Genomic DNA, 27,570 nt, shown 5'->3' on the forward strand with positions numbered 1-27,570 from the left:
TTTTTTGAGTGTTTTCTGTGCAGTCATTTTTTCCACAGTAATCTCTCTACCACCTGAGAGTATGAAGACTTTTCTTTTTATCTGCTCAGACATAAATGGGTTTTTCAAGTTCATCTGTTCTGGAATGAATCTTTAATTATCGTTTTGGATTTTGTCATTAATTGAGAAGTCCAGTTTGAATGCAAGGATTCTGGTGTGGTGAAGTGAAAAATCATGTTCTCTGAAGAGCTTTTGTGCAGCTTCATCCTGAAGCATGTAATTCAGCTTACATCCTGAAGGTTGTAATACGGGAATTGTGCAAGTCTGTGTCTGAGAGCTGGTATCTTGTATCTTTGTGTGGGCTTTGAACTTAGCTACTAAGGCAGCTATCATGAAAGGTTTGAATGTTCTTTAACTTGGAATGGAAATATTGCTACTGTTCTTAGAGTGTGCAGGAGATGGCTACAGTGATAACTAAAAGCCTCTTTATAAATCAACATGTGCTAAAATTTTCAAGCAGCCCTTTAGTGTAGTAAAACTAAATACACTGGTTTTTGTGTAGCAGTTGTCATGGCACTCACATCTGCCAGAGATCTGTGCCCAAACATCATAATGCTGGTTGTCATTGGGCAGAGTAGCTCTTGGGAATACATGACTAAATGGACAATAAATCACCTGAAATTGGCCTGCTGTTATTTCAAGGTCCTTTTCCAAAGATGTATTGGAGACTTAATGCATGTCTTTTCATTCCCTGAGGTATGAGTCAGAGGCTTTTAATTCAGGCAGATTCTCTAACTTGCCAACTTCTGTAAAAATGTGTTTCAGAAATTAGTAAATTCTGGTAATGAGAGGTTTGGTTTGTTTGGATTTGGTCTGTTTGGCTTTATTTTCTTTATTATTTGAAAGATGTGCTGAAGTTTTTACCTACTTGTTTTTTATTTCTATGGTGTCCAAACATACTTTTTTTCCTTTAATTTGGGATAAATAATATATGTGGTTCAATTCAGTATGTATATGAACATGGGGGTTCTGGATCATTTAGCCCAGTTATTTGTCAAGCTCCTGGTTAATTCTAGATGTCTGAGAAAGAGGATATTAACAGGGAAGGAAGATAATGATTTTGTCTCAAAATATTTTCTTAGCCCCCAACAGTTTGTGACTAAGATTTCTAGAGCTAGAGGTGTTGCTTTCTATATGTAATAACCTTTTATTGCTGTTCCTGTTGTGAGTTTATGTTCTTGAATTTGTGTAGAGGGTGTAATACCCTGTGCCAAGCGTTCCACATTTTAACTACACATTGTAGGAAGAAATATTAGTTGAATGTATTTTCTTTGGAACCCTTAAGTTCTTGTACTAGATTAGAAGGAAGCAGTTGTATATTTTTCACTGTTGATTACAAGGAGATGTAAAACATAAAGGATGAGAGAGATAAGAAAAATCTTCTTTCTGGTTTGGTTTTTTATTTGTTTTTGCAATTTGGTGGTTTTTGGTGTTTGTTTTTTTTTTTGGTTTTTTTTCTGAAATGCTTTTGGCCCAAACAATAAAAGATTAAATTGATAAATTATATCATGTCTAAAACTTTATGGATTTGGGACAGTAAAAAGTATGTAGCACGCCATGGTTTTGTACACAATTTAAAAACTCAGATTTATGGTTGTTCAACTTGAAGTGAGAAGAGCAAATTAAGAGGAAACACTAAAATTTCACAACACAGAAATTCAATATTGCAATTACTTTAGCAGTGGCTTAATTATAACTGAAATTTATATAAGTCAATTGAGTTCTGACTTTTTTTTTTTTTTACCTGATTTATACTAGGTTTTCTATTTGTGCATAGTGGGGTTGGGGTACAATTTGGGCAGCATGAACCAAGGACTCAAAACCCAGCTGAAGTAAATATAAAGAATGCTTACTCCTGTCTACTCCATCTGTGTTTGATTGCTTCACATTAAGATCACTTAACATTTTTTCATTTCCTATTCATTGTAGGATGGGATGAATATGTGCATGTTTATGCAAAACACCTTAACCAGACTTATGAGGTAATATATTTTATTTACCCATTTATGAAGTAATTATAAGTATCAGAATGTATTTTGGTTAATTCTTTAATAAGATGTTTAAATACATAATTTTATGTATGTAATTTTGAATCACAGACTTTCTATTACACATGTTAATCAGGTAGATATTTATGGATTTAAATTAGACCTTAACGTTTTGCTTTCCAGAGATTGAAACAGGAAAAAAAAACAACCCTAGGCTTATATGTGTAGAGCTAGGAGATACCCAGAGCTAAGGAAGTCTGGGCCTTCAAATTTTCTGAAATTCCACCTCTCTAACTCAGTGGAAGTCAGTAGCTCTTAAATAACAAGCAGCAACAGGTTATGCAGCCTCCTAGGTAACATTTATTTGATATATTTATTTAATCTTCCCACTTCAGAAGAGGAGTGTTGTTAGTTTTACCATCTGATGCTTCTTAAAAAACACCCTTTCCTTTAGACTTGGCTTCCCTTGAGAAGTCACGTTTCTATTAAATCCATTTGTGGTAGGGTCAGTGTTTTTCTGCTCAGAGCTCTTTAAAGATGAATACTCTTTGTTTTCAAATATTCTTTGTTTTCAAATAATCTATATGAGAAAATGTTATGAATTAACATTTTTTCTGTAAAATTACCCAGGAGATTGGAGACATACATTAGTAGTACTGTAAGGAATCATTGGGATTGGAACCATTTGCATAAGCTGGTCTCCATATAATCAAAATTGATGGGGCAAAGCTAAGAGAAGGAAGATGTGTGAAGATTAAGCCCCCACCTCAGGTGTGTAGACTTAGCATGTCTTTAAGCCATGGTTCAGGGGGAGTGCTGAGCTGCTGCCTGGGGACATCTGTTGTAGATGGGATTAGTCTCCCTCAGAGCTGAGGCTGACTGTGATCCTGAAACAGGTGCCTCAAATGGATTTGAGTGTGGATGTAGCCGTCTTGGACCCACATCTTCTGGTTTCTCATAAACCACAGGAAAAAATTTCCCTCTTCCAGTGGGTTCTCTTGTGCCATGTATTGTATGAACTGTGCTGCAGCTTGTAAGTGAACTTGGGCTGTAATAAAGTGTTGGTGCTTCTGTTAAAGGTGAACTAAAACCAGACATGTGGCTATGATTAGGATGCTGACTTCTGAATGGTTTGTAAACTGCTCAAAATCTCTTCATAGTAAAAGATGAAACAGCTGTATTAGTGTGAAAATTCTGCGACTAACCAGCTGTCTTCATTTCTTAGGAAACTTGCCTTATCCTAAATCACTATTCATTAGTATTCATTTCACATCAGCAGTGGGGAAACATACTCTTCCTTCCCTCTGTCCTTAGAATTACCTTGAACATGATTAAATACCTTGAACATGATTAAATACAACACCAACAAAGGTAACAGATTGCTGCTTTCCTCAAAAGGTTTTGTCTGCAAAAAAAGTTTTGTTGATGACTGAGATAGTAGCACTCTGTTTGAAGAAGCTGCTGAAGCTGTCATGGTAAATCTCATTAATTTTAGATAACACAGCCCTTCAGTTCTTTGTGTCTCTTTCTGCTTCTTTCTGTGGTGTACTGGCTTAGAGTAGAATCTTATGTTGCTATCTTGTCACTCCTTACCTTTTTAGGTATATTCTATAGCAGGTATTTTTCATAACATATTTTTCAGTACATGACATTTATTTTGATTCCATTTAAAATATCCATCTTGCTGTTTCATTTTGGGATTCTGTATCAATTATGCAATAGTAATTTTGACATAAGTAGAATTGATACTGTGCTGATTGCCCACAAATATGTAGTTATTTGAATAAATTGGAAAAGTATATTTTTCTCAACTTTTGCAATAGAAATGGTTTGGTAGAACTGTTTTGTAATTTCTGAAAGGATAGAAGCATGAATTTTGCTTACTAAAGTCTCTTGTGTAGGTTGCCTTTGATCAGTGTTGCACTAGTTCAAGGAAAAGCTTTTGGAGGAGGAGCAGAACTTACCACAGCATGTGATTTCAGGTAAGGCTGACAAGTTGTGTAGCTGTTGTATTGGGTCAGTGATTTAATCATTGTCCAACTGAAACATTAGAAGCTTGAGGTACCAATTCTACCAGGAGTCATGTTCCTGGATTCCAAGGCATTTGCAATTAGATTTTTGTCATCAGACTTCACAGGAAAAGAAAAGTTGTGGTTTCTGCCAGGTTATGTGGTTTGAATCACTGTGTGAAACAAGAGCAGTAAGGAACTTCAGTAACTGACTGTGTTGTACAACAAGTGGGTGCAGCTCACCCCTGAGTGATAGGTAGGAGGGCTGCAAAATTGTGTATCTCCCCGTTTCTCTTTATGTGAATGTCATCAGTAAAAATAAATAAATAAACCTCTTCATTACTCTTGTATTTCTTGTTCTGGAGTTATTATTTGTAACATAATTTTGTGCTGCACAGCTGTTGAAACAAGAGTTTGAGGTGCAGAGGAAAACAAATGACGATTTATCCCTGGTTTGTTTTTTTTTAATTGCAGGTGCAGGGATTTGCTAGCATGAAACAACAGGCAAAAAAAGAAGAGGGCTTTAATTAAACAGGCAGAACAGGAATGGGAAGACACTAAAGTAATAAAATGTCACTTTATATAAACCATTGCTAATGTGCAAGCAGCCTACAGATGTAACAGGATAAGCACAGTGGGCAGCATCTCTGAAAATGAGGAGCTTTTAGCGAAGTTTACATGTAAGAAAAGGAGATATGCTCTTGAAGAGGTCTTAGTGCCTGAAGTGGGAATGGAATTGCCCCAAACAATCTGAAAGAAGGTACACTCAAAAGTAAAGTAAACTAGAATATTACAGTGCTGTTCCAGGTATCAGGAACAGGCTTTGGATAGAGGAGATGGTATCTGCATTGTCTGAGCCACTTGGAAGCAATCTACCTTTGCTTTGAAAGTAGATGTGGCTGAATCTTTCTTCATATCTGCTCAGCACACAGTGAGCTGAAGTGCCAGCTGTGATGTGAGTCCAGGCTGTGTTACAAATGCTTGGGAAACAGCAGAGAGGCTCTGTGTTTGACAGCTGCAGTGCTGGCAGGAGAATGCACCTGGGAGACTCAGCAGACCTTTCTGTATCTGTGAGCCTGTCGACAGAAAGTGTTTCTTGTTATCTCTAAATAGGCGTTTAGGGAATGGGAATATAATGAAATGGAAATCTTTTGGCTTTCTAAAATATGTAGTCTCTACTTACACTCCAGCTATGCTGTTTTGACATGCTGTGTAATTATAGGCATTGTCAAGTAGCTCTTATTTGCATGAATTGAGCAGCTGCAATTCCTCTCATGCGCTGCCATAATTTTCATAATAACTACAGCTGTTGATCCATCTTCTATTACTTTCTATACAACCATCCAGTGCAACTAAATAACAGCAATTCAGGAGCACCAAATGGGACTTAATTAATAACAGCAACAAGACAGAGAAACATACTCTTTGCTGTTATTGCTCTTGAATTTGAGAATTTTAATTCTGGTAGACAAAATTCTGGGGGTTTTTTGAGGACTATAAGTAGATATTAATGGAATAGGTATTCTGTCCTCAGTCACTAGATGACAAAAGATGAACTTGAGACAGAAATCAGAGATTTTTTTTTCTTTGAATAATCTGTTTGGACATTTTATTTTTTAAGAACAAAATTAGTTTGTTGTGGCTGCTTTTAATTCTAGATTTGCAAATACAGTTCTGTTTTTCACAGTTTCTGTTTAAACTACCAAACTGCTTGGTTTTCGCATGAAGTATTTTCTTATTTTTATCTCTGCCACTTTGTACTACATTAGCTACACTGATATAATTTGAGAAACTCACCTGAACTAAAATCTGAACCTCCTCTGAAATGTGGTCTGGCAGCATGAGGCACATCTCTGCTAAGGTAGAGGTGTGGACAAATTCAATTTTAAAATAGGTGATGTGGTTTAAGATGCTTAACTGATACATTCTTCTGATAGCAGTAGCTAATTGTCTCATTCAGTTTTAAGCTGGCTCATTTTAAATTGGATTAGCAGGAGTTTGTGTGAACTTTGGCACATTTATTGCTGACATAAGGACAATGATGAAAAGTGAAAGCATCTCAGGTCAGTCCACCTTTAATCTGGAGGAAGAGGTCTTCTCGAAACATCGTCTTCAGTCTTAGCTGTTTTATGTGTTGTTGCAGTGTGACTCCAGAAGAGAAGCATCCTTATAAAGATCATAAACATGTTACTAGTGGAAAAAAAAAATCAGACAAATCAGTCCAGACAAGGGTAAGGTAATTAATTTCCTTTCAGAATTTTTCTGATATGAAAATTAGAAAGATAAAACTTCTGACACTGTAATTATTTTTCTCAATTATTACTGCAACACTGAGTAATGTAAAAGGGTGGAAGTATGAAACTTGCTGAGATAGCTGAATATTTTAGTAATATCTTCAAGAAATACTGACTTTTTTCAGTGGGCCACAGTTGAGCCTGTGAAGGTGATTTGTGGTTTCTGCTGCCAAATGTGAATGTATTTTTACAGCTCTGCATGACACTGAAGCCATTTCAGTGAGTTGCAGAAGTGAATGTGATGTTGGATTTAGTGATGGAATTTTACAAATAATTGAAGTACCTGCTTTGGGGTCCTTTATGCAGAAACTTGAAGTGTGTCCTATGCTTACACAATGTGTGAAGGTAAGGAGAGAAGATTTGGCAGGATTGGCTGAGGACTTCAGACAAGAAAACAGGAATGGTAGTGGAATGTTGGACAATAAACTGACTGATATGGGGAAAAGACAGTTGGTAATGAATCCATTTGTGCAATTAGGAGATCACAATAATCTCTTGAGTGCAGTTGTTGCAGTGCATTACCAACCAATAGCCAGAATAACTAACTTTGAATTCTGAGCTGTTTTGTCTTCTATTTTGTCTTGGTTCCTTGGAGAAATCTCTCTGGGGCAATGTCTGTCTAGGTTTTTTACACACATATATGACTGAAAATTTGGTTCTACATCACCTGGTAAATGGACTTCCATTGTATCTGGGTGCTTCTGAGATACAGAATCTCTTTCCTCCTACCTCCTTTTTTCTCTCTAATGCTGCTGCAGTCCAAGTAGAGGCATGTCCCTGCCGTGGCAATCATATTGAAAAGGTGGTGTATTGAGGCAGTGGACAAGAGTGCAGAGATGGAAAACTGCCCATTTCTCATACCACTGATCTCAGAATGGGTTCATAGGTAGAGACATCAATAATTTCTTTTTATTCTTTAGAAAATGAATTAATGGACTATGTTTTCTTCAGCTGTAGTTGGTGTTACACAGTTAAATTGCAAAGGGCCAGTTTAATTACTGTTGTAAGTGCTGAGCTAACTATTAGCTTATGCTAATAATACTGCATTTATCAAATTTGCCTTCTTTCATTTTAGAGATGTGTTTTCTGTATTTCTGTGAAATATGTAGGCATGCTTAGTACTACATTTTAAGGTGTTAGACATGTTCCACGAAATACTTAATAAGAGATACAATGAAATGTTATTAAATAGCTTTTGGTGTATGTGTTTCTGTTATAATTTGTTTATTTACTTTTACAAGTTGTATTTAGTGCATTAAATGCAATTTATAGGAAATCAGAGCAGAGGTTAATCTAATTTCTGCATAGATGTAGCTCCCCTATGACCAACTTTTCAGTTTCACCTTTCAAAAAGGAAAAGTGGAGGAAGTCATAAATACTTCAGTATTCTACAGTAAACTTTTTCAAAAATTAGTTTCAGAACATCAGAGCACAGCCCTTGGGCTTCTTTTGAAATCTTTGACTCTGTAGAAGGATTTGGGCTTTTAATTTTATCAGGATGGGCATTTAGGTGCACAAGATACAGCTGTTTGAAATATGGGTGCCTCAGTACATAGTAACATTTTTCATTGGGCTGAGCCTGATACAAACGGAGCAGGATGGGGTTCACATATTCATGAATCCTTGCAGAGTCCAGGCTCACAAAGCACTTTTCATTCATGTGACTGTTAACATTGCTCCACATCATCAAAGAAGGATCAGTAGCCAAATCGGAGAGTGGGTTCTCTGTAGAAGTCTAAAAGATAAGGGATTAAAATGGGTACATTTCAAACACTGATAGCTGTAGCCATGGAGCCAAACAAGGATTGTTGGTAATAACATTGTGAGAAAGGACAGGATGTGGGTGGAGAATGGGACCATATGGAGGTAGAACAGTACTTTTCTGGGACAGATGTTCTGGTTCTGACACCTGGAGATAAGCACAACACAGTACAGGACAAGTGCAGGAATGAAGTTGAGAAGCAGTCATGCACTGTGGTGGGGGATTAAGACCATTAAAGACCCTTGAAGCCTCCAACCTATTTATAGAAAGATCTAGAAGAAGTGATTGTGCATGATAACTGATTTGCATAGAAAGTGAGAAGCTTACCTCCAGGACAGGGTAAACATATCTATAAAAAGGTACACCCACAAAGCCTGGGCATGTGTGCACCCCAGGACCCTGGATGCTCCAGCTGGATCAATGCTAGAGGCAGAACTGGTGATCTCTCTTATTCTCTTTCTTCCTTTCTTTCTCTCTCATGCTCTTTAATACATCTCTCTATCTTCCCTTTTACCCTACCCCCTATCCAAAACCCACTGCTGTGTGCTTATTCTGAGAGGTCAGGGAGTAGAATAGCAATGTCCATGCCAAGTGTGTAAATTACTAATAAAACTATAAGCTTTTGCAGAGCATTCAACTTTTGCTATTCCTTTCAACTATCAGTGTCTACGAATCTTGGGTTCTCACTTCTACTTAAGGTGGGGATACCACATTCTCACATCTTCAGGTGCTTGCTGTGTGGCACAGTTTACTTTTAAACTATAGAATTTTGGTCTCATATATGTATGTGTGTGTGTGTGTGTGTGTGTGTGTGTATTTAAAATCTCCTGCAAATCAGTTGGTAGTTTCAGAATTCCAATGCAGTCCTACATCACTTCACATTTTTAGAGCCCTGGGAAGTTTGTTACTACAAGTTTCTGGTTATGATTTTAAAAGCCTCACATTACCTGCCTTTGAGAATGCTGTTCTTATTTTTGACATGGCACATTTGACATCTGGTTAAGTAAGCACTGCTAGAAATGGGCTCAAGAGCTTATGTTATTTGCTTATGATATTTGTATTTATGGGCTGGTACTGGGGATCTTCTACCAGTTTTCATTTGGGATTGAATGTTTTGTTTTTACAGTCTTTCAGGCAGAGGATTTTTAGATGTAGTCTATAATTCAAATTTATCACTGTTTGATTTTAGTAGAAATTTAAATAGTATCAACAAAGCATGAATTTGAGTTGATGCGTTCTCTCTGAAGTTGTCTTTTTGTAGGGATTTATTTCATTCTAGGGTTTTATAGTTTGTTTTGGAGGGTATTTTTTGCCTTTGGGAGGCCAAACCATCTTATCCATGGTAAGTGATTTTTGTTTTTTTTTAATCAGCATGTGTCTATGTTTTAGACCACTTGTACCATGCAATCTTACATCCTTTCTGTTGAACAATCGTGTCTGCAGCTGATAAAATGTGCTGCATGATAATAATAAACAGAGATAGTCCAGATAATGGAAAACAGATAATGGAAAACTAAGGCAGATTTTAGAGAATATTGGTCTGGACCCATTCTGGTACTTGCTGGTAAACTGAGCTATTAATCCACCATAGAGAAGTATTTAAGTTTCAAAGAGAATTTGAGAAAAAGAGTACAAATGCACTGGAATTGTCCATTCTGCTTGCATCTGTGAAGTGACTAATTCTCACTTTAGATAAACTGGTATTTGAGGTATTTGAGTTTGATGCATTATTTCTGATCTTCAGTAGTATTTTTTTAAATATATATATAATATATATTTATATTGATTTATTATCAGATAGCTCCACTAATTGGATAATATGAAGTGTGAGAAGCACTTATGTATTCCAGACTGCTGATTTTGAGGTGAGGTTACACTGAGCTTGGCTTCATGAGGACAGAGTGCCCGAACAGCTTCCTTGGATATGGGAAGAGGGTGTCCCTGTTGCATATTCTCAGCTCACTTCTTACCTCTGGTTTGCCAAGCACTAGTGAAGATGCCTGTGTGAGTCAATTATCTCACTGGAAAGCATCCAGTGAGATAAAACAGAAGGCCTGGGTTTTCCTGTTTTTACAGTTAACAAGAGTGACTTATGAGGGAATTTAATATTGGCTGGATCCAGTGTAAAGGAGGAGCTAAGTGTCTAGGAGATGGCAAAGAACTGTAGGGGGTGAGAATACAATCTACTCCTTTTGGCTCTAGGGAGATGTTAAATACCCTCAGTTTCCCTTGAAGCCACATCTTTCAGCTGCCTAACTTTGCTCTGGATCAGCTTCCAAAGAATGTCTTCCTGAGTCCCTGTTAGCTCTTTCATTTTTCAACCCTGTCATGAGCTATTGAAGGACCACGAAAATAACTTTTCCTCTCTCTATCATTCCAACTAGCAATGTAGTTAACATTGTAGATCTCTGAAGGATAATCATTCACATCAGGGTTACTGTTCATTGAAATGACCAGATGTTCCTGAAATGACTCAATTTCCCTGGGTGTAAGCAGGCGTTGTGTGAATCTCAACCTACTTTCACTGTAAACATTGTCTTCAAAATTGCAACTTCCAGTCTTCCTCTTCAGCCCCCAGTTTTATTTTTGTTTCTGATCCAAAGCAACCCAAGGTCTTAGCAAAGATTTGGAGCCGCACAGGCTGGACCTCTGTGCTCCCTTTCTTTCCAGATTTATGCAAAATTGTGTGAAATAAGTCTGTAAACCGTTTGAACTTGTTAACCTTGGTGGCTTTGGCTTCCTACTTATTTGATTCTGTAGTCAGTAAAAAATCAATTACTATGCTGTGACTCGGCAGTCTCAGTAAGAATAAATCAGATAGTAATTTCTTGTGTTAAATACATTCCTATTGTGCTTAAACATTTGTGTGTAAAAACTTTTGCTGTATCCATGGTCTGTTACTAGGTGTTAACGTCCAGTCCTATTTTTTGTGCTGATGGATTATTCATATTCATAAAGAAAAAGTAAATATATAGACTGAGAAAACCTCAATAATTTAAATTAGCATGGATTTGTGTATGTGTCAAAGAGAAAGACTATAGATAAAAAGATAGCAGTTGAAATAATACTTTTGGGGATAATTGGTCTCACTTTTAGGCATATTTATGGGGGATCTGTTACAGTTTGCTGAAAACATGCCTGCTTCTTGTCTAGCTAGTCTGAACATGACATCAGTGATCTGAAGTTGGTTTGAGATCCCCATCAGCATAACTGACACTCTATTAAAAAGTGGACAGGAGTAGCAGCAGGTTACTGCTTCAATGTAAAATTTTAATCTTAAATTATCTCTCTCATTTATGTCTCTTTGAGTTATATCATTGTGCTCTTCCCCTCCCTCCCAAAAAAATCTCTGAAGACGTGTATCATAACTGGAAAACTTAGGTCACGGTCACAAAAAAACCCCCCTAACCGTGACAGTCAGTATTTTTTGTTTGAAATTAACATGGTATCCTGACAAAGTGGCAACATTCCATTATAATTGAATCACCAGTGATTTCAACTAAGTGTATGATCTCTCTTTGCTTTAGTCAGAAATTGTGTAGGAAGTGCAAATGCAGCACTCAGTAGCGCCGTGTGCAGAGACAGCTGAATTTCAAAGCGTGTTTTGTTACCCTGTGTCTTGTGAAGGGTTGTTACTGTGATGATACATTGTATTTTAAGTTCTTTAGTGCTGTGAGTTGCAGAAACCTGATACTTCAAATCTATCATAAAGTATTAGAACAGCTTCAATCTTGCATCTCTCAGGGCTGATGTCAAGAAATGTTCTTCCTTTCCAGTCAGCTGAATTCAGGTGACTGAGGTGATCGCTGTGTTTTTGACGTTTTAGATGCCAAGCTCAGCCACTCTTGTGATTCCCCTTCTCCCCTTTGTGTATCAGCAGTAGAGATGAACAGAAAATATGATGGAAATGTTCCTGCCTTAAGAGACTCATGAATTTGGTCTGGGAGAATTTTGTTCTGTTTTCTATGAGTTTGATAAACATACATGATGAAAATAAAGATGTGAGAAGCCAAAGCTATAAATGTGGTTTGCATATGCTGCATGAAAGTGTGCATATAATTAAAAAATACAGTATTTCCTCTTTGAAAACAAGCTCCGCTGTACTTTTTTATTATTATTATTTCTAGAGGAATACTGTCATTTAAATTTGACTGAAAAATTTATAATCAAACACCTTTGTCTCCAGGTGGTCTTTTTCATCAAAGAATCTGGTAAAATGACAGGAACTTTCCTGAGAGAAGTTTTTGCTTTAGTCTAAAAGGCATATCTGTTGTTGAAAATGTTTGCTTGAACAGAATCCAAATAGCTTTAGTTTCTTTTTTGGGAAGGAAAGACTCATGTAACATTTCAGGTTTCCAGCATGAGTAATTTTTCTGTGAGCATTATTTTGGTGTTCACTCACTTGTGTATGGGGGCTTTGGCAGCCTGTAAAGAATAGCTAAAACCTGCTTCATGGGTAAGGCCCAAATGCTATGAGAAGATGAAAACTGCTCTGAAAATGATTGTATGGTAACTGAGGTGCCTGGGACCCACTGACACCAGGGTAATTCAAATATAATCATAACTGGGAATTAGAAGAAGAGATTGTCAGTAAGATATTGGTCATTAGCAGGGGAGGAGAAATAGGGCAGTAGCCTGTGGATTGCTGCTGTACATCTGCAGGAGTAAGGAGGATCCAGGCACTGCATCTTGAATGATGGGACATCCGTCCAACTTTATGGCTCTGGGAGATTTCATGCCATTTTGAGAGTTTATACTGCACACTTCAGGGGGATTAGAGCTCCCCACTGTAACTATTTGCTTTATTCTCTTAGTTCTATGTGTTCTTAAATTGTGATCTGAGCCCTGAATGTGTTCAATAAGCCTTTGTAAAACCATGCTGCTCCTTGCCAGTGTGCGCACAGAGGGTATTAAACAGGTCCAAGGCAGCACCTGTGGACAGGGCAGTCTTTATTGATATCAGTGTAATTGGAAAAAGTTTGTCTCTCCTACCTAGAAAAGACCTTTTAATTTACTTTTTCTGTTCTTTTCTGTAACTGCTCAGCTCACTTGGATGCTTAGGCACAAGGTGGGATGAGGGAGTGATGTGTGGCACACATGGCTTTTATGTCGCATCACAGGTGGACAAGGGGCTACCTAATGTGTGTGTGCAGCACACATGTCCTGGCTGCATGAGCCAAGATAGGGCTGCATGTAACCTCTGGCCAGCCCTATCCCCATCTCCACCAACCCCTCCTGCATGGTGCTGCCCAGCCCCAGCACAGTGGTGGGGATGGAACATGTGGGCATTGATAGGAGCCTAAAGAAGTATCATCCTGGAAAATGGAGCAGATTCACTTTGTGGTTTGGCTGAGTAATTTTCTTTCCTGTCAGTTTATTGAAAAATGACTGGGAAGAGAAAAACAAAATAAAAAGGCTCATCTTACTTCTTTTAATACTGCTTGTGGAGTTTTAATCAGTCATGCTTTCTTTGGGCCCTTATTTCTTGCCTTGTGATCTGCTGTCTAATTCAATTTTTCATTCCTGCTGCAGAAAATGTCTTTTTGCGATTTCTAATACCCAGCTTCATTTATCCCTTTTAGAAGAAATGTAGCTTTTTATAGCATGCTTTTTTCTCTCTGGCTTCTGTGAAGCCATGGGTGAAAAAGTGTCAAGCCTGAGGTAAAAAATTTGATTTAAACCCCCTAATCAAGGTCTGCTGTGTGAGCCTCCATCTGTACCTGACTCATGGGAGATTCTGGTCCAGAATGAGATTGAAAGTCTGTGTGGATGGCAGCAGGTGTGACAGCAGATGTCACCTGCAGGAGACTTTGAGGGTGGGGGGGGGGGCATTACCTTGTGTTGATTGAGATTGTGCTACTCCCCTTGCAGGATATTAGCAGGAGTTTTTCCCTGTGTTTCTTTCCTTTTATTATACCTCTCAGACTAACAATCTTTCTGGCCCTTTTTTAGCCCGTCTCCTTAGATCATGGAAGTGTTTAAAAAACAGATCCTATTTCACTTCTCTGGTTGTTCTTACACAATCATGTACAGACCAGTTTTAATCTGGGTCTTATCAGGGTTCACTCCCAGAGGGTTTTCTCTGCTGCCTTACTGAGCTCTTTTGTGCTGCTGAAAGGCCTTTTCTTGATTTTTCTCAGTGCAGACTTTGCTACTGATGAGATGCTCTTTTTGGGGGGACATGCAGTTCTCTGTGTCTGCCTATTATCACTTAATTCCAGTTATCCAAGGGATCTTTTTTTAGTAGCAGTGTTATTTTTGTGCTTCTTCCCTGGAATGGCTTCTTTTAGAACTGGTAATCTTGCAGCCTCTTTGAGCTGACTTTGTTGATTTTGGAGGTTCCTCTTATGTTGAGTATCTCAATATTTGATTAGTAGGTGGTGGTTATCCACACTTGAAGTTCCTGTTTATTCCTAGAGACCATGTTCCTCCTAAAGTTATTTATGTCCATTTAGCAATTTCTGCACTGGTATCCCAGTGTTCTAGTTCTTCCTTTCTAACCCTTGTCATTGCTACATATTCAATTTGTTAGATTCACTTTAGATTTTTTAGATTCAAGACTCCACTTTTCAGAATTTTTGTATCAACCAAGTGTTTTTAGGCTTCTAGATGAAAGCATGACTTTGCTTTTCAATTTGTTCTGCATTTCATTTTATTCTGGGTGATGTGAGAAAGCGTGATAGTCACGTTATAAATTGCTAGATTAAGGCCTTCTTTGAAGAATGCAATTCTCCTTGTTTAGGTCCCTTTGCTCCCCTCTGGGAAGTGCCCTCAGGTTTCCCCAACAACTTAGAAGAATGTTAACTCTTACTTAAGAAAATACTTCTGTAATTAGAAGTCTATTTACTTGACCTGATTTTTACCCTGATCCATAGAGTTCCATTAAATGCATTGGAAAATCTGACAGAAGGACAGCAAAGGTAGGGGGTAAAGGCAATATGTGCTAGGGAGACATGAGAAATTTTTCTGGGCTACTTCACATAAAGTTTGATTCTTAGCTTTTGTGGTGAGTTGGGGGAAAATGGATACACTATGAGTGTTAAAAAATAATTCAGTAACTATAAATAAAAGTCCATATAGTCTCTGTAAAGCAATTTGAGAAGAGCTGTGAGAAAAGCAAGCATTTGTGTTAGTGAAAGTTCTTTGGATGGCATCAAGCCTACTCCTTTGACACTGTGATTTAGAGTGTGCCTAGAACATTCTGTGCTTGGGAGGATTTTTTTGTTTGTTTTTTTTGTTTTGCTTCTTGGGTATCAATTTATTTAAACCTGAAATAAAGAAGTTATACTGTTTTATGATTTGAATTGGTGGAGTGTTTTTATATCACTGAAATGATTTGAGAGGCATGGCTTTCTGATGGGCTTGTTAAAATAGTAGCTGGACCTAGTTCTTTCCATTGCTTTCTTGTAGAAAAGGTTGTGGATCAAAGCTGATAAACAGGAAAGATTATTAGTGTACACAGTCTTCTTTTAGCCTGTTGAAACTTGGAATTGCAGAGCATCTTTTAGCAGCAGTATCTAAGATAAGCACAAGGCATGCAGTTCCCCCAGACTATCTTTAAACTATTTTGTCTTGATTTTTATGTTCTTTAGTGGTTACCATTTAGTAATCTATAAAGTGATTATCTGTGATTAAAGGATTTTCAGAAAGAGCAAACATTTGCGGGGGGGGTTGCTTTCTTGATGCCATAGTGGTCTGCATAGACCATCACCACAAGCATGTAGCACAAATCCTTACTTTTATTGGTTTTAGAGTATTTGCACTTTGGAAGTCTCACTTTGTGCTGTCACAGGTCTGAAGTAGCAACTGCTGAAATATCTAATTGCCTTATCATTTCTCCTCATGGGGCAGAAACATGAGAAGCTCTCAGTGAGGAGGAAGATATGGGAGAGATGCAGAGGGAATTAATACTAGCAAGCTGTGTTGGGAAAGCATGTAACAGTTATGGCTTGCCATAACTGCATTGCTCCAGTTAAAAAAATCTTTTAAATAGAATTAGAAAGGAGTTGTTGATTAAATGTTTTATCTGTGTCTTTTTGGTTCTTTAAAGGCTATCCAATTAATCAAGTGAGATTGAAAGATAAGTAAAATTATGACTAACTCTTCTCAGAATTAATCCACTTGTTAACTTTTTTTAGAGAACTAAGGTGGGGTTTTTTGGTGATAGAGAGTGTAGTAAGATGACTTTCAGAAAAATCTGTAGCCATTTTGTGTATATAATCCCTTTACAGAGTACCTAGGTAATTATTTGATGGTATAGTGATAAACAAACTGCCCAGACACTGCACTGGATAGGCAGAGAGAGATTAATTAGTCCCAGCTTGCTTTTTTGGAAGCGACATTCTTATTCTTAAGGGTCTAACTCTAAAACATCTGTCATGAAAATTGAAGTAAGGACTGGAAGCTGCTAATCAGCAACTTCGCTGACTGGCTAAATTATTTTAGTATAGTACTGCATATTTCCTCTGCAGAATATTCTTCCCACAGTACCTTGCTTCTTCAAAATTCATTTTTACTGCAAAAATGACTGATTCATACATTTGTTATTTAAAGATGAGTTTCTCTAATAACTGTGGAAGGTTTGTGTATTGGAATATTGAACAAGGCTTACACAAGACAAGTTGTCAGTACAAGAACACGATGTTGTCATGTAATTAACTTATTGGTGTTTAGGTTTCCAGGTCAGATCTCTGCAGGCACAGACTGCAGCCTTACCTTTAGTCATTTCAGGCTTTCCATGGCTTTGTGAAAATATCAAGGCAGTAGTTCATATTCAGGTTGTGTTTTCAAGGTTGTACTTAAGAATTACTTTTGTTGTTAAACATTCTGGAGAAGGTAGGGATTAGTTTTGCAGCAATTGCCAAAGAGCATTCATATACAATGCCTGAAGAAATTGTATCTTATTGCTAAGGAAGTTTTATGCTTTAATATCTGTCTTTCCATGGTGGAGAGAACAGGTGTAAGACATACTAAATGGGAAAGTGAATGATATCTGGTATATCTTTCTGACTCTGAGATTTGGAATACAGATACCAGAGGTGGAGTGAGCACTAGGGACAAGTTAAACCTTGCAAATCCACATGCCTGCTAAAGAAAAGGGGGAGAAAAGAGTGAGCTTGGAAGATTCCAAATGGCTTGGTATGTGCTACATGAACAGTTCAAAGTAGTGTGAAATTCCACAGTGCTTGACTGCTTAAGTGATTATCTTTCCCCAAACCTCTGACTAAGAGCATTTGCAGTCCCAATTATTTGCTCCTTATGGTCCAGCTTTTAGAGCTGCCACTTTCCTGTGGCATGATCCCTTAGTATTCCTACCTGAGCCAAGGAACTGAAGCTACAGAATTATCTGAGTACATTTGCAGCAAAGGTGATGTTTCTCTCTTATAGAATTGCTTTCATATCTAACTACCCGCTTCTTCCTTATCTGAACATTTATTGCATTTCAGCCATTCACTTTAAAGCTGCTTTTTTTTTTCCTATTTAAGAAGCTTAGAATGCAGCCTAGAAAAGATTACTTGATTTATGCGGTGCACTAAACCAACCTGAAATAAAGGACTTCTGTTTAATCTGAAATCAAGGCTTTTGCTATATAGATAAAAGAACAGGTAGTTTATTTTTTGCTCTGATGGTACAAATTCAATAATCACAACTCTCTCTTGCTTTGTGTTAATGTATTGTAACAGTTTAGTTGACTAAAAACAAACCATCACTGCATACGTTCAGCAGCACTTGTGTGTAAGAGCAGCACTGTATTTTTGTTGGATTTTGTGTGCCTCAGCAAGAGAAGTGAGATCAGATTACAGATAGTACCCGTGTAACTGCTGCCTGAGTCCCATTCATTTGCTTCAGGACCCCACCATCAGTACTGATATCTGCTGTGTCTGTCCCCTGGGATGCTGAGGACAATGGGGTGAGATTATGAGGTGCAATTTACTCTTGAAGTGGTGAGACAGGGATTATATTTTTAGTCTTGAGAAGCTGCAACTTGAAAACAGGGAAGAAGTGGACAGTGGACTGGCTTTCTTGCTCAGTTAAGGTCCAGTATGCATGTGAGAACTGCTGCTGCTATGAACTGTCCTGGTAGCACTCACCAAGAAAAGTTACAAAACCAGTTACACATGAGCTTTTGTCCACTTGCCAGCAAGATCATTAAATTTTCATGTCCACCTGGCATGGAATGGAAGTTAAATTTGCATGATAAACACCATCTGCAGATAATGTCATAGCTGACCTCTCAACAAACTCTTGAACTTGCACTCCCCAGCAGTCTGTATTTTAAAAAGCTGTTTTGGCCATGTGTCAGCATAACACTGCTGTTGCTTAATTCAAAAAGAGTTAATTAAGCTGATGCTGTATTGATGAGTGTATTAGAAAGCCATACATGTTGGGCAAAGTGTATGGCAGCATTGTAAATCAACTTTGTTCTTCTGTTCTTTGCTGGTTAAAACAAGTGTTTGACTTTTGATAACCTTCCTTCTGTTACCATGTTCCTGGTAGTTTCCTTTTTTTCTTTAACAGCTCTCCTTTCCTGTGCCTGCAATAGTTGCACATGTGGTTTGGGTGGTGTTTCAGGTTTGTATGGCCAGGTTTTGGTAGCAGGTTTTGGTAGGTACAACTTCTGTGAAAAGCTGCCAGAAGCTTCCCCCATGTTGGGTAGAGCTGTCTGCAAGATGGACATGTTGCTGGCCAAGGCTGAGCCCATCAGGAATTACAGTAATGTGTCTGTGCTGGCATATCTAAAAAGGAGAGAAAAGTTACTGTGCAGTTGTAACTGTGGCCAGAGAAGAGCCCTGCAGACACCAAGGTCAGTGAGGAGGAGGAAGGAGATGCTTGAGGTACCGGAGCTGAGATTCCACTGCAGACCATGGTGAGGCAGCTGTGCCCCTACAACCTATGGAGGACCATGGGGATGCAAAGATCTACCTGCAGCCCCTGGAGAAGACCCACACCAGAGCAGCTGAATGCCCAAGAGAGGGCTGTGAACCTGTGGGAGGCCCAGGCTGGAGCAGATTTCCTGGTAGCACTTGTGGACCCACACTGGAGCGGGCTGTTCTTGAAGGACAGAACCCTGTGGAAGAGTGAATCACACTGGAGAAGTTTGCAGGGAGCTGTCTCTGTGTGAGGAGCCCCACACTGGGGCGGAGCAAGGACTCTTCTTCCTGCGTGGTGGCAGAAACAACATGTGATGAACTGACCATAACCCCCACTCCCCATCTCCCTGTGCCAAAGTGGTTGTGTGGCTTACCACAGACACTGCTTTTTATCTGTCTGGGTGTCCTGCATCGATGTTTTGCAAAATATGTAGTTCTACATGAAGACTTATTATTAGCTCTGTGACTCTTGTTCTATAGCATGCTAAAATCATAGGTGTCTTTTAATTTTACCCCAAGGCCTTTGATTCTTGTTTTTGGACAAGTTTCCACTTTGTGTTGGTTCAATCACCTTGCAGATAGGCGTTACTGAAATTTATAGAAGAAGGTAGCGGATTTGGTGAGGGAACTTACTGTGACCCAAAATGTAAGCTCTGTTTATTTTTTATATTAATATTGGTGGTTTGAGAGCCAGATGCCAAAGTATTTGTGGGGGAGATAAAAGTAATCTCCTGCAGTTCTGGCTGCTATGTCTGGGTACAGCCATAGCTGGGAACCAGGTGCTGCAGCACTGTGTGATGCCGGCTGCCTCCCTCTGTGGTGTGCCAGTCTCAGGCCAGCTAAAAGGGGAGGAACAGAAGTCAGGAGCTGTGTCCTTATGTGACACTGGGAGTCAAACAGGGAATAGGAACAAAATTCAGGTTGCTGGCAACACATATAATATTTTAGGTGTCTTTTTTCCCCTATAATGGCTTTCAAAAGCATAGTTCTAGGAGCTTTTAAAAAGCATGAAATGGAGGGTGGTATCTGTCCCTCCCTAGTAAACTTGATTAGTACCTTTGCCTTGTCAAAATGCTAAATATAACTCAAACCTTGAAGTCCAGGAAATTATGAGGTAAGGCCAGCACAAATCTTAATATAATCTTACTTCTGCCAAGGAACCAATTATGCCCATTGGAACAGCTCAGTAACATCAGTATGTATAATAAGCAGGCAGGAAAAATTGAGAAAGTATATTTTTGTTCACATTTTTAGCTTTTATTGTATATCCTCTGGCTTCAAGTGACTGGGAAATACTTTAGCAAAGGAAAGCATAGCTGTTAACTCAGAGCAAGTGCTGCCTTTGGGGAGCAAGTGTACCTTTATAATAGTGGGATTTGTTAGACTGCAGTGTTAATAACAAACAAGGTTTCTTCTCACGTGCATTGCCAGTGATGTGATGAGGTGTGATGTGACAGTCAGTTGTTTGTGGGTGCAATGAGATGTCACAGAATGGAGGAATCCTCAGATCAAAGGGGGAGGATTCGTAACATTTAGTGCAGCTGAGAACATTTTAAAATGTACACCAGGAACATTTGCTGTAGCTCGTTTTCTTTAGATGACTAACACAAAATTGGATGTGGCCCATGGTGGCTGTGCTTTCTTCCTAGGGGGCTATAGTGTTCATAACATGGAAATAAAAGGTTCTCCAAGAAGGTTTCAACTGCACTTTGGGGCTTATATTACCTTATTAACCTCTTTATTTCCAATTTAAATTGGTACCCTTCACATTTCTGAAGGACATTCCCCTGCTAACTATAAGATCTTCTGTCACTTTGTACATTAATTACATTGAATAAATATTTTTCAGTACTGTCATGCAACAGATTTTCTTTATTAGGGCAGAGAAGGCATATGTGTAGGAGTCTAGCAATACAACCTTCCCCTGTGATACAGGGGACCCTTTTTAATTCCTTCAATGTGAAAGTCAAGAACAGGCATACTTTCAAAATGAGGGTTAATTTTGTATTCATCTACTACTCTGTCTCAGGCAGGGCCAGTACTAGATGAATAAGATATAAACAGCTCAGCAATAGTAGTTTGGTCTTTCCGGCTTTTTCCTGTCTGCCTTTTTATGTTAAGTAATTCTTGGTGTGCTTTTCTTACATAAATTCTTTTAATAGGAGACCAGATCTGTCATGTCTCAGAAGATAGACTCAATTACTTTCATACAATAACAGGGAAATACGTATGCGAGGCTGCAGCTAGTGGCATTCAGAGGCTGATCCCAGGCTAGCTTGGCAGCTGCTTCCTCCTCTTCAGACATGAGCTCAGGTCTCCATTGCTTCCTGGGGCATGGGGACTGCAAGTGATAAATCTAACACAGAGTATGATGGGTGGTCTCTGTAAGAAATTGTGACTTCAGGAGAGGATTCATAGTTGAAATGTCTGAAAAACCAAAGATACCTTTCTTAAGCCTGAAGACAGTCCAATACTACAGTTACACCTTCCACTGACTACCACTTATCTCAGTATTTTTTGTGGAGCTTTTTCAAAGGAGCATTGTGGGAAGAGGTGAATCCCAGTTAGGTTCTGGAAACTGCAGCCTCACAGTCTCTCTGTGAGTTAAGCTGTCAGTGGTTTACTTTCATGGTGTTTGGTTCCATTTTCTTTGAGGGGGGTGAAGACTCTGCAGGGAAACAGAGCCCTTCCCACATACTAAACATTGTCTGAAACAATCTCAGTTTCAACATACAAGTGCAACATGACCTCCACCTGTGGTGGCTGTCCTGTGAGACTGCCTACAGATTGTCTAGCATTGGGTGCCCAGCTGCCCATAACCCTTTCTTTTCTAATGCCTCACATCACTTGGCACAGCCAGAATTAAACCCTTAATAATGTTTTCATTATTGCTTTTCCAGTGAGACACTGGATGTGAGCAAATTGCGGAGTAAGCTGAGCCAGTAAAGGAGTTCTGGAATACTTGCAGAATCATTCTTTTGAGAAAAGAGACCTGAGTTCCCTGGGATTTGCTGGGTCTGGGAAGCACTTGATAATGTTAGGTTAAAGCCTTTCCTCCCCTGCAATACTCTGCTTTCTTCCTTTTGTCACACAACCTTCCCCTGCTATCTCTACAAAAAGGCTTTCATGCAATCTGGCCCGTCAGCTGTTGCTTTTGTGCATTGTGCTGGATCTGGGATAAAGCGTAAGCTCTTCAATTCTGATGCTGTACAGTGTGGCATGAATGCTGATGGTGCTCTGGTTAAGAATAAGGCAACCAAGCAAACTTAAAATTAACAATAAGCAGATGTGAGAACAGTGAGTTCCTAGAAGTAGTTGCATTTTTAAAGATTTTCCTTTTCTTTCCCATTTCAAAGCTTCTCACCTCAGTATTTTCACTATGGAAATCTGCATGGTTTGGAAACCATGACTTGTGGTATGGTAATACTAGCCTCAGTATTACAAGATTTGTCTTCAAAAAGCCAATTAGTACATGAACTAGAAGCTAATCTACTCCACAAGTGTAATTTTTATCCTTTGCCTTACAATCAGCCACAAGAAACCACACTGCTGAAAATCACTTTTGAGAAAGAGCAAGTAGTGGTCTGTTTCTGTACATCTTTTCTGTGTTTCTATTTCTAGAGGTTTTTTCCACTAACCTAACGTGTGTGAGTGTGACCACTGTGTGAAGACAGAACAATCTGCTGCAGCAGAGCTCCTCCAGGGAGATAGCTTAATGAGCCCTAGGATGAGGTCTTAAGTAAAGGAGGTGAGAAGCTGTACAGAAGAAGCATAGAAAAGAAAGATGTGACATATTTGGAAAGAGGAATGTTGCTTATCTTCTAGAGGGGAGCAATTCTATGACACATTGCAAGCATAAATAGAAAACAATTATATTATGCATTGTGAGCCATAAGTTGAGCATCCATGCTGATTTCCCTCTCTGTAATGAGCAATTAGAAATCAAACTCACATGGATCTCTAAAATATGGAACAAAAAAGCCCCACCCATGCTGTAATCACCATGGTGCTTACAGAACCTTCCCAGTTCAGCTCAGTACTAGGACCACATCCATCCTCTTGAAAAATGTTTTGTACATTAGTTTGCTTGGGTTTCACCCAATACCCTCTTGGTTTAGAAATGAATTAGCAAGGCAGTGTGAATAAATGTAACATGTCCTCTGTCTGCAGTTCTGTTTTCAACACTTAGAACTGACTAAAGGTATCAGTATGGGCACTAAGAATTTTTATTTGTAGCAGCATATGTATCTAATTTTGAGAAGGGCCAAAAGCTGCAGTTACGGCACCATGTGATGTAAAAATTAAGATACAGCAGCTCCAGCAGTAATGAGCATGCTGTCAAGTTGTATCAGCCTTTGGAAGCAGAGGAGAAAATAGAAAATTAAGGGCCATCGAGCTGCTAACAAAAGTCAGTGCACGGATTGACCTCTGTGTGTTCTTCATTGACAGGTTGATGACGCCTGGAAGTGAAATTCGGTTTGTCCACAAGCACATGGGTCTGGTGCCAGGCTGGGGAGGAGCTGCCCGGCTGGTGCGGATCGTGGGCAGCGGGGCAGCCCTGCAGCTGCTGGCCGGGGCTGCCCGGGTGGACCCCGAGAGAGCTCTGAGCTTGGGGCTCTCCGACGAGACGCTGCCGTCCTCAGACCAAACCAGAGCGCTGGGAGAGGCCCGGGCCTGGCTCAGTCACTACACACACGGTCCGGCCGCTGTGATTCGGGCTGTGAAAAAGGTGGTGACAGCGGGAAGAGAGCTCCCACTGGAAGATGCCCTAAGGACAGAGAAGGACATTTTTGGAACTGTATGGGGTGGGCCTGCCAATTTGGAGGCATTGGTTAGAAGACCAAAACATAAATGATGGTTTATGCATAAGAAATGGGCTTGACCTTTTTGCAAACAAAGCTTTCAGTAAAGCAGCCATTAAACTGAATCATTTAATGACTTGTCCATTTAAAATGGCATTAACATTCCTGCCATTTAGGTCAGGCAGGCGTATTTGGTGTGCAACCACAGAGAAATCCCGGGCAGATTCTCTACTGTCCTAATCACCCACTGAATAGAGATTAGTGAAATTACTATGTAAAGGTAAATACTGTGCTGAAAATAGAACTATAATTCATTTGGAATGAGACTGAAGATTATTTTATTTGGTGTTTTGGTTTTTTTTAACTAGGATGGAAATTAATTATTTGAAAGTTGAGAGGTTTATTCATTTGTGGAATAGGTGCATCTAAAGCTGCAAAATACAAGTTCCCCAACATGAGACCAGTGTCTTTAAGAGCAGCTTGCAAAAGATGATTACCAGTGGAAGGACAGCTTTTATTTTTTCATTCTAGTTAGTTCTTTGTGTAATTGCTGAGAAAGTATCCTTCAATTTTAATGGTGCTTTTATAGGAGAACCTTTGTGTTAGTGAGGAGCTTCTAGCACTCATTCACTATCACTGATTCAGGTTTTTAAATGTATTTTGGTGTCTTCTCACTGCTCAAGGAATCAACTACCCACACACACATCTGCACATTCCCATATCCTGTACCTGTGCAAAGCTGCTGGCCTGGTTCTTTACACAAACTCTAGCTGAAATCTTGGAAGGCCATGATGTATCATGCCCTGAAATGGCTTGTCCTTAGTTGACTGGATGATGTGAGTACTTCAGCATTCTGTTAAGATGTGCATGGATATGTTTATGTCTTTCTTCAATGCATTTTTACTGGTAGGGTGTATTTGGGCTGATTGGAAGGTTTGGAACTCAGTCTCCACTTCATGCCAGTGACTATGCAAGTAATTGGATAAATCAGTGGGGAACGTTTTCTTTTTAGAAATTAAGAAACTGACACACAGTGCCTTAAAGAGATTTAAAAATAAACATCTGTGAGAGAAAAACCATATAGACATATCTGTGACTGAGAGTTTCCTGTACTGTTGGTTAGGATGCGCTTGTGTCTAAATCCAGCAGGGGCTGAGATCTGAGCCAAGGACCTAAGTACTCTGTGGGAGCATGTAAAGAAGGAAGCTCTGGGCTGTGTGCCACTGACATGCATTCTTGCTCTGACCAGGCATAACTAGTTCAAGATCATGGAATAAGCTCCCTTAAGAAAGGAAGACAGTATCTTGGATGGAAATCCATGTTACAATTTCTGCAGTGTGGCAGGAGTTCTGAGTTTTCGTGAGGTAACTACATATGTTTGAGGACTTGGAGACACATCAATGATGGGAATTAGGCTTGGATTGCCTGTTAAGATTCTGTAGTTTTGAGCAGATTCTGTGATCTGCTGGGGATGTTTTACTGTATGGCTTTCTCAGCAATTAATATAGCCTGAAGCAACCAAGAGAAATGCTGAGGAAATGGATGTGTTTTTGAGTTGGCACCTTAGAGAAGATAAGGAACTTACCTCCACCCTGTTGATCCTGCACCTTAATATTTGAAGCACCAATGGAGGAAGATTTTAAGTCTCTCTTCCCCAAAAATAAAAGTTCAATTTTTCCTTTCAGGTTAGAGAATAGACAGGAATGAGAACGTGGGGAAGAGTAGTGTTTTGTTTTGTGCCTTTATCCCCCTGGCTCCTTTTTATCCAGTAGCCCAGCTGTTACTCCTGTGTGGTTGGATTCTTTCCCATGCCCTAAAGAACGTCAAACCCAAGTGGAAATGCTTTAGTATAATCAGGCAGCACTTGACTGTTTAGTAGTGAAGCTATTTTACTTTTCATGAAGTTTCTCAAGACTCATGAGGGATTCTAGACAGCTGCATCACTGAACCTTCAAGGCACGCTCCAGTCTATACTCATCGAGTTTTCTGAAGCAACAGCACATAATGTTGTTGTGAGTAAAAAAAAAATGTTTTAAAGGGCAACTGGTTATGTCTTTGCTTTTAGCAAGAATGAATATGCCATTACTGTTATTATTTTTAAAATTGGGGTGAAAATAACTTAGAACCTGAGTAAGATCCTTGAATCTTTTTTTCTTTAGTGTATTAGGCTCCTAAGTGTATTCTGTGTACTGAGTTATAGGAATTTGAGAGGGAAGAAATTGTAGGACAAAGAATCTGGTTTCTTTCATATTTTGAACCAGATATGTGCTGGCAGTTTGTGAATGCTAAGTACACCTGTGGGGGATGTCTTTCCATTTTGATTTATAAACAATGAGCTTAATTCTCATTTCAGCAAATACATTTCCCCATCCACCCTCTGTGATTTGTATCAAAGGCCGATGTTTGCTTCTAAGAAATCAGGACAAATAATTAACTAATATACAGCAAGACACATTCAGAGCAGTTTCAAAGAGGGTTATGGAAACCCATTTTGTTGGCATCATACCCATTTTGTTGGTATCATAAATATACCAAGCATAGGTACAGGGCATTCTGAAGATCGTTGCAGGTTTTGATCAAGGATTTTGTGAGTAGTCTAATTCTCTGGTTTATCTTCTAAAAGTAAGCAGAGCCCTTCATAGAAATGACAGGCCAGCTAAATTACCACAAGTGCCAGGATGAGAGTTTGAGACTGAGATGAAATGGAATCCCATTTAGCCCATTTGAAAGCTAAATGCTTTATTTCACAGAATACTTTCTTATCATCTTAAAGTGACAAATACCTTTAACCAGCAATTGATAAATGTTTTTATTTTCTTTACAATTATTAAAGATGTCAAGCTTCATCTCGGCAGGTTTTTTTTCCCCCTTCTGAAATGGCTTAAAAACAAACATGCACTAAATGTGCAAAATAAATTAGAAACATCAAAATTGATAGTCCCAGACACCTAATTAAATAGCATGCCAGCTTTTGTACTTCCTAGGGGCTAATTTGCCACTTTCCTCTTCAGCAAACTAAGTTTCCTATTACATTGTGAAATGTCTGTCTTGTTTTTCTTCTGTGTACTGGGCCAACCCAAGGGTTTAACAGGAGCATGGGTTCTTTACTAAGCTTGTAAAGGTTGGATACTGGAGATCACTTTTAACAAGACAGATACTTCTATCTTATTTGCTGCTGATAGAAATGTATTTACTAGATGGTCAAGCTAGATAAGCAAGGTGTTCTTGCAGAATGCTTGGCTCACTATCTGATTTGTATTTTTTTAGCCATGAAATAGGATTCCTGTATCTGGGGTTATCTGTTCTGGAAATTGAGATGCTGTAGATTTTATAGCATTTAAATTTCCTTTTTCATTTTCCCTTCTGCTTCACTGTGCATTTCTCTGGCTATGCTGTACAAGTTGAAAATCACTTAATGCATGGAATTGCAGTCAACCACATAATGCAGTGTGGCTGTGGCTTTGCTAAAATGAACAGAAAACACATTTCCTACTGAAAGTAATGGTTTAAATATAAGATGGGAATTATCAGTTACTACTTTTCCCTAGCTTGATCTGGGGAGTGCATTTGCTGCTCTGATGGTTGGCTATTAAGCTCTCACCAGCCTTGCTTTAATTTTAGTGTTTCACAGCTGCAGTTAGCCAGCAGGAGCCAAAAACAGCATCACAGGTGTGGGGCTGAACTCTCTACTTGGGTCAAAAACCCCAAGGATAATCACTGATAGAATTATTTGTAGACTGTTTGGGCTGCAAATCCTAAAATTAAGTATATAGTGAGTCATGTTCCTTTATTTTATTTCTTGGTT

General features: G+C 38.9%; 1 protein-coding gene across 3 annotated transcripts in view; it reads left to right on the forward strand.

Moving 5' to 3' along the window:
* Positions 1-24,846, forward strand: part of ECHDC1 (ethylmalonyl-CoA decarboxylase 1) — a 41,357-nt gene extending 16,511 nt beyond the window's left edge. For all 3 annotated transcript variants that reach the window (XM_015621926.3, XM_015621925.2, XM_015621927.3), the window contains exons 4-6: positions 1,969-2,021; positions 3,929-4,009; positions 23,413-24,846. In XM_015621926.3, coding sequence (XP_015477412.1) covers positions 1,969-2,021; positions 3,929-4,009; positions 23,413-23,818 — 540 coding nt within the window. In that variant the 3' untranslated portion in view covers positions 23,819-24,846. The remainder of the gene's footprint in view (positions 1-1,968; positions 2,022-3,928; positions 4,010-23,412) is intronic.
* The last annotated feature ends 2,724 nt before the right edge of the window (positions 24,847-27,570 follow it).

Source organism: Parus major, chromosome 3 (genome assembly GCF_001522545.3).
Source record: "Parus major isolate Abel chromosome 3, Parus_major1.1, whole genome shotgun sequence".
Lineage (NCBI taxonomy): Eukaryota > Metazoa > Chordata > Aves > Passeriformes > Paridae > Parus > Parus major.